We start from the raw sequence: 18411 nt of genomic DNA on the forward strand, positions 1-18411 counted from the left end.
AGGGGTTATTTATGGTTAAAAAGTGATTGGGGTAAAAAAATTATAAATATTTAGTTTAATAATACTATATGAATGGATATTGAGGAAAATGAATAGAGAAGATAATTTAAAAAGGAGAAAGTACAGAATATAGAAAGGTGAAGAGTTTTTATAAGATTTTCTCTTATTTCAAATTTTAGCTTTTTAGAGTTCTCCTGGTACCTTTGAAAGGAGGACACATTTCAGTCCTAATCAGTGAATGAATGCCCATTTCCAGATTTAGCAATAGAGATTAGAAACTTAAATACAACTTTTTTTGTTTGTTTGTTTGCAGCTCAGTTATTTCAGTATGAGGAGAAGGAAAGAAATGTTGAAATGAAGAAGCAGGGAGAAAGAGAAGGGCAGGAGTCAAAAATAGAACAGTGGGCTTCCTGGTCCACAAGACTGATCCTACTGGGAGTAAGCAACCAATGGTTGGTTTCATTTGATATATATGTATGTGTGTGTGCTTGTGTGTGTGTGTGTCTATATATATATATCTATCTATATATCTATCTATATCTATATCTATATCTATATCTATATATATATATAGATATATATATATTTTTTTTTTTTTTAACCCCAGCAACATGAATTGATATTCTTAGAACTCCTCAAGAAATATTTTGGCTGATTTTATTCTTAGTGTGAGGAAAGAATATACAACTGAGGAAAGAAAGAAACACATGAGCAAGTATGTGAGTAGTATGCAAGTATGCTAAGGATAAAATATTTATAAAGCTGAAATGTCAAAGGAAAAACTTAGTTTCAGACATAAGAGTATCAGCTTACTGCTTTCAGATAAGGTTCAGATTTCTTATTAAAAATTTGAAGGAGAAATGTTTTCATCTTTTCTGAGTAGTTCTGTGTCGTATTTTAACAGAAAAATAATTACATTCTGAAGTGCTTATAAAGTAAGGACCAAGATTTTATGCAATAGTGGAAAGACGTAAGTGTCTTGAATCTCAGAGAAGTTTTCCCTTTTTTGGTCCTAGATAATTGCCTCCTCATATAGACAATGTCATTGGAAACCTTGGGCACTATAGATTAGAAGTGTAGCTTCTGAAAAAGTGAGCACTAAATTGTCAATAATAAAAACCATTGATTTTCTTTTTTATTACATTGAAAGTTTTTTTTAAAAAAGATTTTATTTATTTATTTGACAGAGAGAGAGAGACAATGAGAGAGGGAACACAAGCAGGGGGAATGGGAGAGGGAGAAGCAGGCTTCCTGCTTAGCAGAGAGCCTGAAGTGGGGCTCGATCCCAGGACCGTGGGATCATGACCTGAGTCGAAGGCAGATGCCCCTGAAAGGTGTTTTGTCCCCGTTATTTGACCATGGCTAGGAGAAGGTACAAAACAGTTTAGACTGATACCCAAATCAGTAATTGCTGCACTAATTAATGCAGGTGTACCAGAGAATTTAGAGTACAGATCCCAGATCACATTTCCTTAGGAAGACTTCACAATTGATAGAGACCAAGTTTGGAAGAGAAATTACATTTAGCGTCTTGTTGTGCCTTGTTCCACTCCCCTGCATCTAAATGAGTCTAGACAAAAAGATGGTATATCCCTGAGTTAGCTAGAACCCCATGTCCTTCCTACCAGTTCTCTTGCTATGTTTAAAGCAGTTGAAATCAGAGCTTTGGGCTGGTGGCCTAGGTTTGAAGAAAGAGGTCTCTTCCTGCAGCTCATTTAATAGCATGGTAGAAGGTGAAGATTCGTTTGTATCATGAACATGGGTCGAATCAGTATTTTGAGAAGTTATTAAATGAATTGCATTATTGTAATATGCTCAGCAGTACTGAATTAGATGCATTTTGATTTTTAAAAATGAAATAGAGAGGGTTATTCTTTCTATCTTTCCTTCTTGAGATGGTAGTTGCTCAGAATGTAGAGGGCCCTGTGGGGGTCTCAGAGAGTGGGACTCCAACTTCGAAGTAAGAAATGCAACTGAAAACAAACGCCCTCAAGCAAAAGAACATCAAGAAAGTTCAAGGTAGGGTGTTTTCCTAATTCCTGCGACTCAAAAGGCAAAAAGGCTTGGAAAATGATCATAAGAACTGCTAGTTAGAAATGGCCCAATTTTCTACTCTGCTCCAGCTTCTACCTGTTGGCAGATGACACAGAGTGGCCTCGTTCAAGCTTACTCCAGTGTCACCTAATAGCATTACTTACTTGGTTTTCAGGTATCACTTTTCATTTTCAAATCACTTTTCCCACATTACCTAATTGTCATTATGCGGGGTCATTTCAACAGCACAAATGAGGAGAGGGATCGATGGCAGTCCCCTTAATGCCTTTTTTTACGACTAAGTGGCAAAGAGCGGAAGCATGGAAAGTGAGCATCTTAAGGGAGAGACATGATCAGGTTGTCTTTTTTTTCCCTCAAAATATTATCTAAAAGTAATTTAAAAAAAGTTTTCCTCTACCAATCTTCAAACTCACTGAGAGTATTAAAAACAAATCATTTTATTTTATCAGTACAGCCCATTCCCTCACTTGATATTTTAAAAACTTTTTCATCATAACCTTTTGCTGTCTTCCAGAAGTGAGGAACACATTTTTATTTATCAGATAATTTGATTTTAAGGAAATGGCTTTCCCCTCACCTCTTCTTACTCAGACATTCTCAGGAGCTCTGGCATTCCACAATCTAATCAGATACAAGTTATATCTTGGTCTAGAAATAAAAGTGTGAATTGTTGAGCCTCCGAGATGTAACATTACAGGCCCATAAATGTCACTTGGTAGCCTGCAGATTCAAATCTAAAAGCAATACTTTGAATACCAGAGCAGAATGTAGTTCTTTATATGTTTTTCTTTATAGCCTTGAAACTGAAGATGATAGTTGGATATAATGCGGGAACACATGACAAAGTAATTTTCTGGGTGGAAATACTTTATTTTTATTGTATTGTAAAGATATTATGAAATTTCCATGGTTTGGAAGATATAATTATGGTGTTGTTATACACTTTAGATCTTATAATATTGCTTCACTGAGTCAAGTTGCAATAACCCTCAGCATTTTCTGTAAACAAAGGGAGTATTTTCAGTGAGGTTGCTTCCTATGAGAACAATTGTCATCAGATTTCAGACTGTTGGGACTTCCTGTAAAGTAGCAACAGGGGAGCAGCTGGTGCTCAGAAACCTTTATGACCTGGAAATTAATTGCTCAGAGGCTCAGAGGGCTCATCTTTATAGGACCTGATCACTTCTTAGGTTTGTCCTTCCCTCCCTCCCTTCCTTCCTTTCTTCCTTCCTCTGTCTCTCTCTCTCTCCCTTTCTCTTTTCAAAGAAAGATAGGTGACAGTAAAGGATGGAGAAAAAAGAAGGAGGAGATAAGAATACTCTTCCAGAGGATGAGAGCTAATTGCCTTTTGGAGCCAGTGGGTCTGATAGAAATGGAAAGATCCTCCTGACAAAAGGCAGCAAGATCACCTTCCTTGATCAGGGAATGGAATTTTGCTCCCCAGAAGATGGTGTTGGGTCATTCAGGATGTAGGAACAGCCATTTGCTTGAGTCTGACCATGTTTGTGCCAGGCATTGAGGTCTGGCAATCCCCCTCTAACATTCTAGACCAGTCATGACTTAAATAAACTATGGTTTGGGCATGAGCTGGACCTCAAGGAGCAGCAGATGGCTGATAAGCCCCCGTTTGCCTGCTTCAGATCCAGGAGGCAGAACCCAGGAATTTGGCCAGTTACTCATCTTAAATCTCCAGAATCCCATATGATTATTGTGACTAATGTTTCCTGCCATGTGTTCCCACTGAAAAAAATTTCAAGGCATCCTGAGATTGGGTAAAATGTCTGAATGCAGACTTAGCTGTGACTTCTCATTTTAAATTCTTTAATGGAGGAGGGGGAGGCATTCATTAGTGAGGTATTCCCCTCACATCAGGCTGTGTGATCAAAATCTGGGTTCGTTTTTGACTTCAGGTATTAAAACAGTTCTATTTTGCTCATGTTTTGTGAGAGACCAACTGAAGATCCTTTTCTTTCTTTCTTTTTTTTTTTTTTTATCAGTTACTTACGATGCATCTTTAGATGCTCTCATTTCCAGTACGACCAGCAATACAAACACGGTGGTGCTGGCTTGGAGAGAGAAATCAAAAAAGCATCTTAAAATGACATCCTTCAACGTTGCCGAGGGCATTCATGCTTTTGATTACCACTCTCAGCTCAATTTAATTGGTATGTAAAATAAATCATGATAACTATGAGGGCCTCATAAATAGTCTGGGATGCATATTGGTATGCAGGGAGCCACTCCACCTTGTTGCTTTATTGCCAGAGAGACCGACTCGAACAGCTCACATTTTATTGCCAGAGAATGTCTGATAATGATGCATTAGGACAAGCGGCAGGTAGCAACTACATGGGGGTGAAAATATGAGAAAGTGCCCCAATGCTTTTATTAGTGTTTTTATTAGAATCTGTGGGGGTGGGGCACCTGGGTGGCTCAGTGGGCTAAGCCTCTGGCCTTCAGCTCAGGTCATGATCTCAGGGTCCTGGGATGGAGCCCCACATCAGGCTCTCCGCTCAGCAGGGAGCCTGCTTCCCCCTCTCTCTCTGCCTGCCTCTCTGCCTACTTGTAATTGCTCTCTGTCAAATAAATAAATCATAAAAAAAAAAAAAAGAATCTGTGGCGGTGTAAGATGGCACAGAGGAAGAAGACAGTTTTGGTGCCCTGTCTGCTCTTCTGCCATCTTTCTGACACCACCAAATGCTCCACGTGCGGCGCCCCCGCTGCCAGCGCTGCTGCGGCCACCGGGAATGCACATGCGCCGGAAAGGCGATGGAAGACGTTTCTCGTCTTTCCGGATACAACCTCCAGTGCTTTTTGAGCGTTTTCAGATTACCTGAATTTTAGCTTAAAATGAGAGTTCCTTTTTTGGATATAAAAGACTACATGTTAGCTGAAGAAATAAGTTATAAAGTCTTCAAGGTTAACTACCTAAATTATATGACATGTTGAAAGCTGTTAATTTGTTATATAATATCTGTCTGTGTATTAGTTCAAGCATTGTAAAAATGAGGTATTAAAAATTAATAGGGTAGAGAATGAACATACACGGCCTTTGGAATGGGTCATATTAATTTAAGCCTCATTCAGTAATTACTCATAGAAAGAGTAGCGGTATCAGCTACTGAGGCTGAGTCCCTAAAATCTCTAATGATCATGCCTGACAATCATGGTAGAAGATACCTTGAATATGAACTCATGAATATGCCACTATCTACCTTTCAAAGAGAATTAGAGACCTATTAGAGAAGGCTGGGTTAGCCAACTGAGTTTGAAAGGACCCCAATATCAACCATTTCATTGACTCATTGATTATCTCAACCCCCACATATGTGACATACATTCATTTCAAAATAGGAATTGTGTGGGATGTTCGTATTACTGACACCACTTTTTGTCCTTCTAATTCTGATTAGCAACTGCTGGCATCAACAAAAAAGTTTGCCTTTGGAACCCCTATGTTGTCTCTAAGCCAGTTGGTATCCTTTGGGGTCACTCAGCCAGTGTGATAGCTGTCCAATTCTTCGCTGTAAGAAAACAACTTTTTAGCTTCTCCAAAGATAAAGTAAGTAACATTGTACATTTAATTTATTTAGTTCTTCCTCATCAGTTCCTACCTAAATCTATCTGTGGTCCTGAATTCCTCTGAGGGATGGTGTGGATTTTTAAAATACACTGGCTAAATACTATGGCTTCAGAAATCTATATTTGGAAAAGATATTTATGGTAACTTAAGCATAGTCCTGGGCAACTGAACAAAGTATTTCATTAAAAAACTTTAAACTGTATACTCATGGATTTAATCCTTATAACTGTATTCTTAAAAGGTTACATATTGAGAGTTTCCAAAGTTCTCACCTATTCAATAGAAAAAACAAATGGAGATGAGGAAGTGTTGCTAGGTAATGGTAAGACATGGAAGAGGCACAGCTAATTAGCTATGGTTGCTTTGATATTGAGGAAACTCAGTAGTTTAGAAATCAAAGTTAATCTGAAGACTATCAGGTATATTAAGAACATTTCAGTTATGTTTATCAGCCCATTTCTCTTTGGAGATATTTATGGGATATCTTAAATATGGTGGGGAAAAAACATGGTACCAGAACCAGGTAGTTTTAATCTCTCATAATCTTGTCACTTGTTTCTCTGTAAAACTTTCATTTTCCATAATGCTTGACTTTATAGATCCAGGTAACATTCGCTAGATTTCAAGATGTTCGGTTGTAAGAGGACAGCCTCTGAGACTTACAGTGAATCTGACTTTTTATTTTATTCTAAAGCAATATGTGTATATAAAAAAAAAATAGGAACTCATCTTTGACTCTTTAGCTCCCCCCCACCCACAAATTCTGCCAAACTTGCTTATTTTACTCTATCACCTGTTGTATAAATCTTCTCTCAATTCTGGTTGATTCTATCATCGAAATGTGTTTATCGGCCTCACCTCTTAGCTTCCACTGTTCTAATTCAAAACTTCATCTTCTTTTGCCCAAAATTTTGCAAAGTTTTTCTAACTGTCTCCCTACTTTCAGACTGGTCTGACTCTAATCTACCCCTTATCCTGCTAGTGAAGTGGTTTGTAAAAAACCAAAAACCAAAAACCAAAACCAACTGTTTGAGCACTTCATCTAATTCTCGGTCTAAATATCAACTCCAGAATTCTTAAACTTTTGTACAAAGCCCTCCCTCAGTCTTTATTTCCTGCTTTTCTCTTTTATTCATTTAATGCTCCAGCCATATCATACCTTTGGTTCTCCCCGCCATGCTGCCTCACGGCTCAGCAGCAAGCTCTTCCTTCTGCCTTTGGTTCCCTCTCCTTGATGATCAATTGGCAAATGCTGGTTTATCCTCAAAGTTTCAGACTTTTTGGAGTCTTTCACACAGACCTAGCTGTTTCCTCCTCTGCACTCCAACTGCTCTTGTGTGTCTCTCATTAGAGCATGTATCCTGTTGTATCAAAGTTGTTGGTTTGCTTCCTTAACCAGGGGTGATATCTTTTCAGTTTGAATACTTGGTATCCATCGCAGTGCCAGGCACCTTGTCCTGTTTGCTCAATCGTTATTTGTTGACAGTTTGAAGTGAAGACATATTACTATGAATCTAAAGTACCAAAACATTCAGACTGAAAACTTTTTTAATGTCTTAGTCACATTTAGTTGTTCTATTTTTTGAGATCTTTGAGCACTTTGTTATAACTGACAGTACCAAGTTTAACATAATGGTTTTGTATATTCAAAGGTTATATATGTATCTCTCACTAGATTTTGAGTCCTTAAAAGCAAAAATTGTTGGTTGAATTCATTTTTGTGTGTGTGTTTCCTGGGACATAGCTCATATTAATGTACACTAAACACATGTTGAATATAACATATAAAATAGTGTAATTCAACTAATTGTTGGGATTCATGAGGTTAAGGACTGTATCTTTTTTGGATTGTGCCAAACACATTCTCAGTAAATCTTAAGTGAATGAATCTTCCTCAGATTAAAAACAAAACAAAACAAAACAAAAAAAACAGGTATTTTATCATTATAGAATTCCATGAAAGTGTTCACTGAAAAAAAATTCTTAAAGTAGGTTAGTAAATGTTTTATTCATTTTGCTGAAGACTATAGCTTGGGAGACATTATATCAGCTTGTTCTAAAGAACTGCTCCAAAGTTTGTCAGTTTACAGGGGATTATATGTGAAAAGGGAAAGGGGCACATGTACTCAAAAGTAGTTCTCCAAGGTATAATTGCGTCAGAAGATATAATTTGTTTGGTGTAAAAATTAAGGTTTGCTGATCCCCACATTCACTTGTGAAAGACCCCTTAGGTCATCTTAATACCTTATGTTTCTATCATATATGATTTTTCAAAAATATTGCCTGTATGCTTCTGCTTACCTGGTTTTCTGATTCTTCTTGTTTTGTATTTCTCCTTGAGATCTTTTGAGTTGGTCACAGCAGGCTGACATCAGTTAACCACTGCAGTTTTAGTGCACAAAAGTTTGTTGTTGTTTCTTTTTTTAAATCACTTTAAAAGCAAGTGAAAAAAAAAGTCATTAGAGTCAGAATGGATTGTGCATAGGTATCCTCAATGTTAAGACTACCTAGGCTCTTCCAAAGCTGTTTTATCATTCTGTTTTTCCTTTGACATGTAAACGATTGCATTATAATAAAGCTTGTCATGCTGCCTTTTACATTAGTCTAAATCCATTTCACTTTGATAAAGGCAGAGTAATCATCATCTTTATGTCTTTACAACAAACAACAGGGCTTTCTGCAATCAGGTTAAGCCTTTGCTTTATTGCTGTACAATTCTTTTGGATGTTTTATGGAATTAGGGTTAAGTTAATTTAAGTTAAGGAACAGAGAAAATGAAAGAGCACATCTTTTTTTCAAAGAGCCTTTGAATGAATCATACTTTCGTCAGTAAGTTGCTGTATTAGAGAATTTCAGACCAAAGCAATCTAGAGCTAAATAATTTTTCCCCAAAATGATCTGAGACTCAAGTTGTTTTTTGGAAGACTGGTCTGTTACTATTTTGCAGTGATGATTAAATAAATTTTTCCCTATAGAAGTTGGCATCATACTAAATGGTAGTCCAATTGTACTTTGCTTTGCACTTTTAGACTTTCACTGATGACAAGGCCCTGCTGGGAGACAGTAACTTGGGGATTTGGAGGAGAAATTACCATGGGGAGTAGAAGGGTTTTCTTTTTCTCTTTCTTTCTTTCTTTCTTTCTTTCTTTCTTTCTTTCTTTCTTTCTTTCTTTCTTTTTTTAAAGGTTTTATTTATTTGACAGACAGAGATAACAAGTAGGCAGAGAGGCAAGCAGAGAGACAGAGGGGGAAGCAGGCTCCCTGATGAGCAGAGAGCCTGATGCAGGGCTCCATCCCAGGCCCCTGAGATCATGAGCTGAGCCACCCAGGCGCCCCTGGACTGGAAGGTTTTTCAAAGCCTAGGGGAGATCTCTCTGGGGGCTGACATTGTAACCAGTGGGTTTGATTAAGGTCTTCTATTGCTCCTAACTCTTCTTTTCTGGGCTGTTCACCCTGATTTGGCCACCAGAATCAGATTGCTTTGTAACAGTCCTTCTTTGGACGTTCTGATTTTTCCCAGAGCCCAATTTCTACATTGTGGCCTCAAAGTTGGTAAGGAAAATACAAAGTGAGCCTTTTGTGTGATGACTTACCTGTTTGTCTTCCCTTTCTTTCTACATACTCTTCCTCCTCAGCTTCCCTCTGTTCATCTGGAAACAAAGCCGTTTTCATTTTGTTTAAAATATATAAGTAAATGATTAATGCCCTTACATAAAAATTGCAAATGAGGACGCATGTAGTGCATAAAAGTGAATATTCCTTTTGTTCACTTCCCCTTCAAATCAGTTCCTCTCCCAAGAAATAGCTGTTATTAACACTTGTGCATATCTTCTCATAATTTATATTTTAATATACTGTTGACCCTTGAACAACATGGGGGTTGGGGCACACAGTTGAACAGTCATGTACAACTTTTCACTCCTTAAGAACTTAACTACCAATAGCCTGCTGTTGATTAGAAGCCTTACTAATAAAATAAATAGTTGATTAACAACTATTTTATATTTTGTATGTTTTATATGTTTTATGTGTGAGTCTAAAAAAAAGTAAGATGGACAAAAGACAATGCTAAGAAAATCATAAGGAAGGGAAAACACATATATAGTACTGTATTTATAAAAAAATTCACGTATGAGTGGACCAGCGCAGTTCAAGCCCATGTTGTTCAAGGGTCAACTGTATTATATATTATATACATATAATATATCATTATATTATTTATATATAATAAATTATAACACAATACATCATTATATATACCATCCTATGTATGTGTACAAATACAAGGTGGTATTTATTATTAGTTTTTGGGTAAATGGTATCACATAAGACATATTTTTCTGCAACTTGATTTTCCCTTAATAATAGCTCCTAGAGATCTTTCTGTGTGACTTTACATAGGCCTATGGTCCATCCACGTTGATTTAAATGGTAAGGTTTCAAACTTTCTGATGGCTAAGTAATATTCCATTGTATATATACACCACATCTTTCTCCATTCATCTGCTGATGGACATCTTGGCTCTTCCCGTAGTTTGGCTATTGTGCCACTACGGATACATTTATATCTTTGGCGTAAATACCCAGGAGGGCATTTGCTGGGGAATGTTCTTCTTAAAGAACCTTTTAAGATATTGCTGATTTAGATCTAGAAACATTGTACCCATTGGTATACTCACCAAAGGTGTGTAAAGGTGCCTGTTTCTCCCACAGTCTTGTCAATATTAATGTGTTCCTCTATTTTGTGTACACGTGAATCTGATGGATAAAAAATTAGGATGAGTTTCTTTTTCAAATCCATTTATATTCATTTATTTATTGTTTTTTGGTGCATTAGCTAATCATGCCCTCTCTTATGAACTCTGTCTTTTTCTTATTGATTTGTAGTAGTTTGAAAAATATTTTGATTATCCCTTATTATAGATGATGCAAATATTTTACTTATTTCAAGCATATATCTTTTAACTTTGTGTTCTTTTTCTCATTCACAAGTTGTTTTTTTTTTTTTTAAAGATTTTATATTTATTTGTCAGAGAGAGAGAGAGTACACAAGCAGAAGGAGCATCAGGCAGAGGGAGAAGCAGGCAGAGGGAGAAAAAGGCTCCCTGCTGAGCAAGTAGCCTGATGTGGGGCTCAATTCCAGGGCCCTGAGATTATGACCTAAGCCAAAGGCAGACACTTCACCCACTGAGACACCCAGGCATCCCCTCATTCAAAAGTCGTTTTGTTTGTTTGTTTGTTTTAAACAAATTTAAAATTTTTATGAAGTTGAGTCTAAGAAATGATTTTCTTTGTGGCTCTGGATTTTTTATCTTGCTTAAGAATGTCTTCTACAGTGGCGCCTGGGTGGCTCAGTGGGTTAAGCCTCTGCCTTTGGCTTAGGTCATGATTCCAGGGTCCTGGGATTGAGCCCCACATCAGGCTCTCTGCTTGGCGGGGAATCTGCTTCCCCCTCTCTATCTCTCTCTCTCTGCCTGCCTCTCCACCTACTTGTGATCTCTGTCTGTCAAATAAATAAAGAAAATCTTAAAAAAAAAAAAGAATGTCTTCTACACTTCATTTTTATAAAAATATTCTTTATTTCTGCTAATAGTTTTTCTGTAGTTGAATAATATATAGTTTGCCTTTACCTTTTCAGTTTATTTATTTTTTTTTCTACAAATGGATAGCCAAGACTATTTGTCTCTCACTGGTTTGAAATGCCATTTGTTATCCTTTGAGTTACCATATATATATGAATTTGTTTCTGGGTGTTTTATTCTTTCCATTAGTCTATTTGTCTTTTCCTATGTAACATATCATTTAACTAGCATAACTTTATTGTACACATATGTATATATATATGTGTGTGTGTGTATATATATTTAAAGATTTTATTTATTTATTTGAGAGAGACAGTGTGTGAGTACAAGCAGGGGGAGAGGCAGAAGAAGAGGGAGAAGCAGACTCTCTGTTGAGCAGGAAGCCCGATGTGGGACTCGATCCCAGGACCCTAGGATCATGACCTGAGCTGAAGGCAGAGGCTTAACGGACTGAGCCACCCAGGCCCCTATATTTTGATGGTGGGGCATTTTCTACTTCTTGTTTTCCTTTTTCAATTTTAACTATCTTCTGCATTTTATCCTTTATAAACCAAGTATATTTTAGGATCAATATTCATGTTTCATGAAAGTATTTGGGTTGAAATTTCACTGAATATGATATTTGACATCTTTAAAATACTGAGAAACCACACCCTGTTTTTCTCCATTTATTCATTCTTTTAGCTGTCTTTCAGAAAAAAAATCATATACAAATTTCTTTCCCATTCCTTGTTCAGGTTTTTCCTACTTTTTAAAGGAGACACATTAACATATTCTTTTTTTTTTTTTAGTTTTTTTTTTTTTTTAATTTATTTTTTTGACAGACTGAGACCACAAGTAGGCAGAGAGGCAGAGGAGGGGAAGTAGGCTCCCTGCCCAGCAGACAGCTTGATCTGGGGCTTGATCCTAGGACCCTGGGATCATGACCTGAGCTGAAGGCAGAGGCTTTAACCCACTGAGCCACCCAGGTGACTTCATTAATATATTCTTGCATATTCTTGATTTTAATGTGAATGTTTCTAATCAGGGTGTGCTCACTTTCTATATAACCCATTCATTGAGTTTTTAATTTTAATATAGATTTTTTTTTCCAAAACATTTTTTTAACTGCATGGTAATTTTGAATAGTTTTTTGGTGCTTGCGCATTTTCGGCTTTTTGATTTTTAGCTCTTTAATTTCGATTTCATTATTATATGTCCTTATCCAAGAATTTCAGTATCTGGAGTCCTTAGAGATCTAAATCTGGTATTTGCTACTCTGGTGGTTCTACCTTAGGGTGACTTGTTTCATTTTTGTGTTTGGCTACCTTTTATTGTCACCTCATTTTTTGCTGTTGCTAAACTATAGGCATTCTGAGGAACTAAACTGAAGATGCTTTCCTCCAGAGATTTCTGTTTGTTCCTGAAGGTGGAAACAAGGATAATTACCATCCTGAGGTGACTATTCTCCTTGTCTGTTGTCCAGTTTCGTCTAACAGTCTCTCCTCGGTGCCTCCACCTTGCTGATGATCCAAGGCTTAGGCTCCTGGTTGCAGTCTCTTCATTTAGTCCTACTGTTCCCTGTTTCCATTTTAAGTTTGTTTCTTTTCCCACTTTTTTGCTTTTGGACCTGTGGAGATGGTCCCCACTCCCTGAAGACCCAGCAAGGCAGTAAAAATTATGCTTATTCAGAGTTGTGTTTTTTTGAAGCAGAAAGACCCCCAATGAAAACCTAGTCTGCAATGATATTTAAACCTGAATTCTCTTGTTCTAGCTGGTTTTCACTAATTTCCTTCAAAGCTGTTGTTAGTATAAATCTTAAGTGGGAAGAAAGAAAGAAAGAAAGAAAGAAAAGAGAGAGTGAAAGAAAAGAAAAGAAGGATTTAAAATTTAAAATGTTTAAGTTTACTTTGTAAAATAAAATAGGAATGATGATCTTTGAAAAGCAAAATTAGACAACTTTTTTTTTTGAAGACTACGACAAATTCTGTTTATTTTAGTGTTAGGTGACTAATGATAATGGCAAAAAAAAATCCGGGTAAGTGAAATTGTTTTGATTTCCCAAGTAAATTTTGTTTTGGAAAAGGAGAGTACCTGAAATAATATGTTGGTATTAGTTAAGTCATTAAACTTGAGTTCATTAAACTTAAATTTGTTATACTTGAACTGGGGCATCCGTGAGATTTTTACAGAAAAATTCATAGTGCTAGAAAACGTTTTGAATTTTTCAAGTACAGTGATAGAATACACAGACACTTAAAAGAAACCTGAGTCTTAGAGCTATATATCTTCTCTCATTCTTGTCGAAAAGAATGTAAAAAACAACAACAACAGCAACAAAACAACAACAGTGAGAGAAGATAATGGTTATGATAACAATTTAAAGATGGTTAGCATAAGAGAAGAGTTTAGTTTCCAGCCAATATTTTAGGTTTGACTTCAGTTCTGGGAAAAAAAAAAAAAAATTGGTGAAAATATTTCTTAAAGGAAGCTCTGTTCTATGACTTCAGGATAAAAAACATTATCTGAATTATATAGTGGAATACTTTTGCTTGCATATACCATGTCAAACAAAATTGCCTTTAAGCGTTCACCAATGATGCTTTTGTGGATTATCCAAAGGCTTAAATTCTGAAGAAATAGGCTTGTTAATACATAAAGGTGTATTCAGGAGACCCAGTTCCATCAGTTCCCGTTATCCTATCATCTGCAAGTAGGCTATCCATTTTTGTAGATTACCCCAGAGAGCTGAGCTGCACTGCTGTCCTCAAGATCCCCTGCTGATATATACTCTCTCCTTTTCTTATTTCATTTTATATCTATCCCCTCTAGGATGGCAGGAGTTAGTAGTAAGTGTTTGATGAAACCAAACAAGTCTCATTTTGATAAAGTCATCTGAGTCTGTTTTCTACCTTTCCCTTGCTTTTATATCATTATTAGGACACTATGAATCTTTTTTTTCCCTCCTACTCTAAATTAAACTTGGATGTGTTGCCAATATGTAAATAATGCTCATTTGGTTTTACAAAGGTCACTGAAAACAGATTCCCTATCTATCCATACATCCGCCCATGTACCTACCCATCCATGAAGTTACCTATTTACAAATACTGTAGTTACAGTACAAAGTAACAGTTATATTTATGTCCTTTTTTATTATTTAGTTTTATTATGTCTAGGTGAAATGATTCTGTCTCTTGTAAGGAGCAGGAAAAAATTCTTTTTAAAGATTTTATGTATTTATTTGAGAGAGAAAGTGAGAATACAAGTGGAAGGGAGGAGTAGGCTCCCCACTGAGCAAGAAGCCTGACGTGGGGCTTCATCCCAGGACCCTGGGATCATGACCCGAGCCCAACAGGCACTTAACCGACTGAGCCACCCAGGCGCCCCATGGGAGCAGAAAATAATTCTTCAGCAAAATTAGACTGAAAACATGGTGGGATCCTACATTTCTCTAGTCCGATCTTCACAATGCCCCTTTCTAAATTTGTTTGAATTGTTGTTTTGGAATCTATAGATAATGGGTTGAGCAACTTTAGTACATTCTAGCCAGAATTGACAGAATTTCAGAGCTGGCAGGAGCCCCTTTAGGAGAAAGGCGAGGCAATGGACAGGTAAAATCACACACCTAAGCTGACAGATCTGAGTAATATTAAAATCCAGGTGTCAGGTCTCAGTCCACTGATTTTTAGTTCTAACGTATATGAATAATTGTGTGCTATTAAATAGCTAACAGTTGAAACAAGGTAAAGGTTTTGCCAAAAAAATAATATGCCGTTTTAATTATGTGAAGAGCTAAATTTTGTCGATACTAAATCATAAGTTTACGTACTTATTTCTCTTAATATAAAAATGGTGAGGAAATAGAAAGCCCGCCATTTCAAGAACAGGACTTAGGAAGGCTGAACTTGGACAGACACCAGAAGTTCTCAGGTTTCATGATGAAAGCAGAGTGTACAGTTTAGATCAAAATTTGTGGAAAATATAACTTAAAAAGTGTCAATTTTCAGTTGTGATTTTTTAAGCTTAGGTGTTTGTTAGTTTATGTATTCTTCCTACTATGAATAAAGAAAACCTCACTAGAAATCTGGAATGAAAATTATTATTAAATATATTTCTTTCTGAACTGTGGCCTAATTCTATCCCAGAAGTCAACCTGAGTATCAAAGAGAAGAACCCATGCTTCTCAAATACTAACTAGATATTTAAGTTACATTTTGTCAAAGGACTTGATTAATAAAACCAAATTAATGTGAGACATTTTTCATGATTAAAAGGATAAAGACTGATTAGGAAAGAAGGGGATTATAGTTATCTGCTTTAAATCAAGCCACATGATATTACTGATTAAGCCGAGAGAAAGACTTCTTAATCAAGGATATTAGCATTGACCTTAAAACCGTGAAGAGAAGCCAAGGTACAATGCAAAGGAAATGCTTGGGAAATTAAAAAAAAACCAACAAACAAAACTAATGCCTGAGCCCCATCCTTAGAGATTCTGATTTAATAGGCCTGGCAAAAGGGCCCAAACAGGTGATTTTTAAGGCACTGCAGGTATTTCTAATGTCAAGGTTAAGAACCACTCACACAGAATGTGGTAGTGTGGAAAAAAACTGAAAAACATGTGGGAGGTCACATACCGTGATGTGATTGCTAGATGGCAGCCAGAACACTGTTTTGTGCATAGATGTTAATATATCAATGTTGTTGCTTTCATCCTCAGCAGAGAGAAAAATCAGAGTTAAAGATGGAAGGGAAGTTAATGGGATCAGGGATCAGTAATTAAGAGAGTTAGGGTTCTTTGAAGGAAGAAGGGAAAGCAGAACAAAAAAACAATTTTAAGAAAAAATAATGAACATGCACATTTTGATAAAAAACATATTTCTAATTTTAATTGCTAATGACAAGAACTAACCTATCATAGACTAGAGGTTGTTACTCATCTATTTTTAGTTTTTCATTTAATTTATGTGACTATATGTCAATAAAATATTAAAGGCAATATAAATTATTTGAACAACATGGTGGAAAATGATTCTGTGGAAATTATAGTCCATTAATTCCGTTGAGTTATTATTAATCTATATTCAACCATACCCCAGATTATTATTCTGATATGAAGTTAGTTTCTACTTTTTAGAAGGGAGTCCATACTAAAGAAGACAGGATTCTGAACAATGAGTGTATGACTATTATAAGCAATATGAGTGTTTGAAAATGATATAGATGTGTCTAATCTTGTGGCTTTCACATTCAAAATAATAGTTTATCAATTCTATTTTTATTTAGGACATACACTTGGAAAAATATTTGCAGGTCTTAGTTCTTGTAGAATTTATATTTTTGAGGAAAAACATATTCTGGAGAGGTGCCAGAATGTTTTTAATAAAAACAATTTAGTAATGTTTAAGAACCAGAATGAGTTCCTTAATGAAAAATTCTTGCCAAAAAACAAACAAACAAACAAAACAATTTACTTCATGAATATATATTCTTAGGATTAGAATGATTGTTAATGCTGTTTACCTGGCAGGGGTTGACTACGTCATTTTAAGTTTGTTATGATTGTTGGTAAATGGCGAGGTTACCCTATCCATCAAGCATAATTATTTATATAAGATGTTGAAAAAGTTTTATAAAATGTCATTCAGGATTATGAGATCTATAATTGGGTGAATAGCCATGCAGAAGTGAGGCAAAATTTTATGGGGTTTTGTATTCTTGGACTTCATCTGAACTAATGATCTCCATCAACGAGCCGGATAAAGACTTAGTTATTAGGTGAGGCACAATGTTCAACAAATTAAAAAAATACCTATTGACACCTACTATGTCTCATGGGGTATGTGGGCAAATCAGGGAGGAATTGTCAATATAATTGAACTAGGATTCAAGATTATATTGTCATACTTTGAAACTTTGACTCAAAAGTAAGAAAAATCCTAGTCTTGGCTTAATAGATCAGATTTCTGAAGGTAGGATGGTAGACGTCTGGCTTGATTATTTGTTCATGGGATTAATATTTAGAGTTTTGCACAGTCAGAACTTCAAGGTAAGAAACATTCATGATGGAATGACTTAATGTAAAAATAAATGGTTTAAAGAAGTCACGGAACCTCTAACAGTGGTTAGAACATCCCTGAAATATTGGCTCCATTCTGAGCACCATGCTTGACATATGTCCTTGAGGACCTTCAAGTGTTCATCTTATACTTTGATGAGTGGAGAGATACTGCCTTAAATTGATAATGCAGTAATTCGTGTGTAAGGAGTATATTATCTGAAAGTATCACAACCAATAGGACCAGAGAAAAAGTTTAGATTGGGGGAATGAAAAGGGAGGGAAAAAATGTAATTAACCTCTTTACTTTCAAATATAAGAGTCCTTTGATCACTATATGATATGTACACACACACACACACACACACACACACACACACACACACTGCTATTACTTGGTGTTAATGGAGAAATCTGTAACTCAGGAAGGTTAAAGGAAGCTATCTCCAAATAAATAAAAAATAAAAAAAAAATAATTAAAAAAGACTGTCCCTGAGGAGTAGGACCTGGGGTTGAAAGGGGTGGATTGAGAATAAAGCCCTCCAGGACTATTGGATTTTGGATCACATGGACAAAGGCAACCATGGTGTTTACAGTAAACAGCGTTTGAATAATGGTCCTCTCCAGGAGAGAAAGTGCAAACAGAGTGAGAGAATCAGGAGCCTGCCATGGTGGAGTGAGTTCTGATAGTAAGATGGTTAAAAGGAACTGGGATCATTTACCCCAGACAAGATGTAGAAGAAGAGACCTATGTAGATGTAGGAAAAGATGTAGAATCAAGAGGTAGAAAAGGACGTCTTTGGCTGAACATACTTAAAAATACTGTAGGGATTTCTATCCTGTGGATTCCCAAGATCTGTACATATGTCTGAGGGCTATTCATGTCTATGTACCCAAAGAAATTATATGGAAAATTGTGTACATATATGGGTACATGCATTTAGGAGGCAGAGATAGACCATCATTTTGAACGTTTTATTTTCCCAAAGAGTATATGATTTAAAATACATTAAGAATTGCAGGGTTGCCTGCCTTCTGGAGTTATAAACACTCACTTAAACAGAGACCATTTTTTATAGATTGTTGAGGAATAATTCTTACATTGGATAAGATAGACTGGCTAATTTGAAAGAACCTCTTCGGCTCTGATA

At 36.2% G+C, this 18411-nt stretch overlaps 1 protein-coding gene across 1 annotated transcript in view; it reads left to right on the top strand.

Annotated features, from left to right (window-relative positions):
- Nucleotides 1-18411, top strand: part of LOC111151782 (WD repeat domain 49) — a 129083-nt gene that overhangs the window by 33442 nt on the left and 77230 nt on the right. The window contains exons 5-6 of the mRNA XM_022509984.1: nt 4053-4220; nt 5469-5617. Of these exons, the coding sequence (XP_022365692.1) occupies nt 4053-4220; nt 5469-5617 (317 nt within the window). The remainder of the gene's footprint in view (nt 1-4052; nt 4221-5468; nt 5618-18411) is intronic.

Source organism: Enhydra lutris, unplaced genomic scaffold, assembly GCF_002288905.1.
Source record: "Enhydra lutris kenyoni isolate GAN:26980312 unplaced genomic scaffold, ASM228890v2 scaffoldscaffold2, whole genome shotgun sequence".
In the NCBI taxonomy this organism is placed as follows: Eukaryota; Metazoa; Chordata; class Mammalia; order Carnivora; family Mustelidae; genus Enhydra; species Enhydra lutris.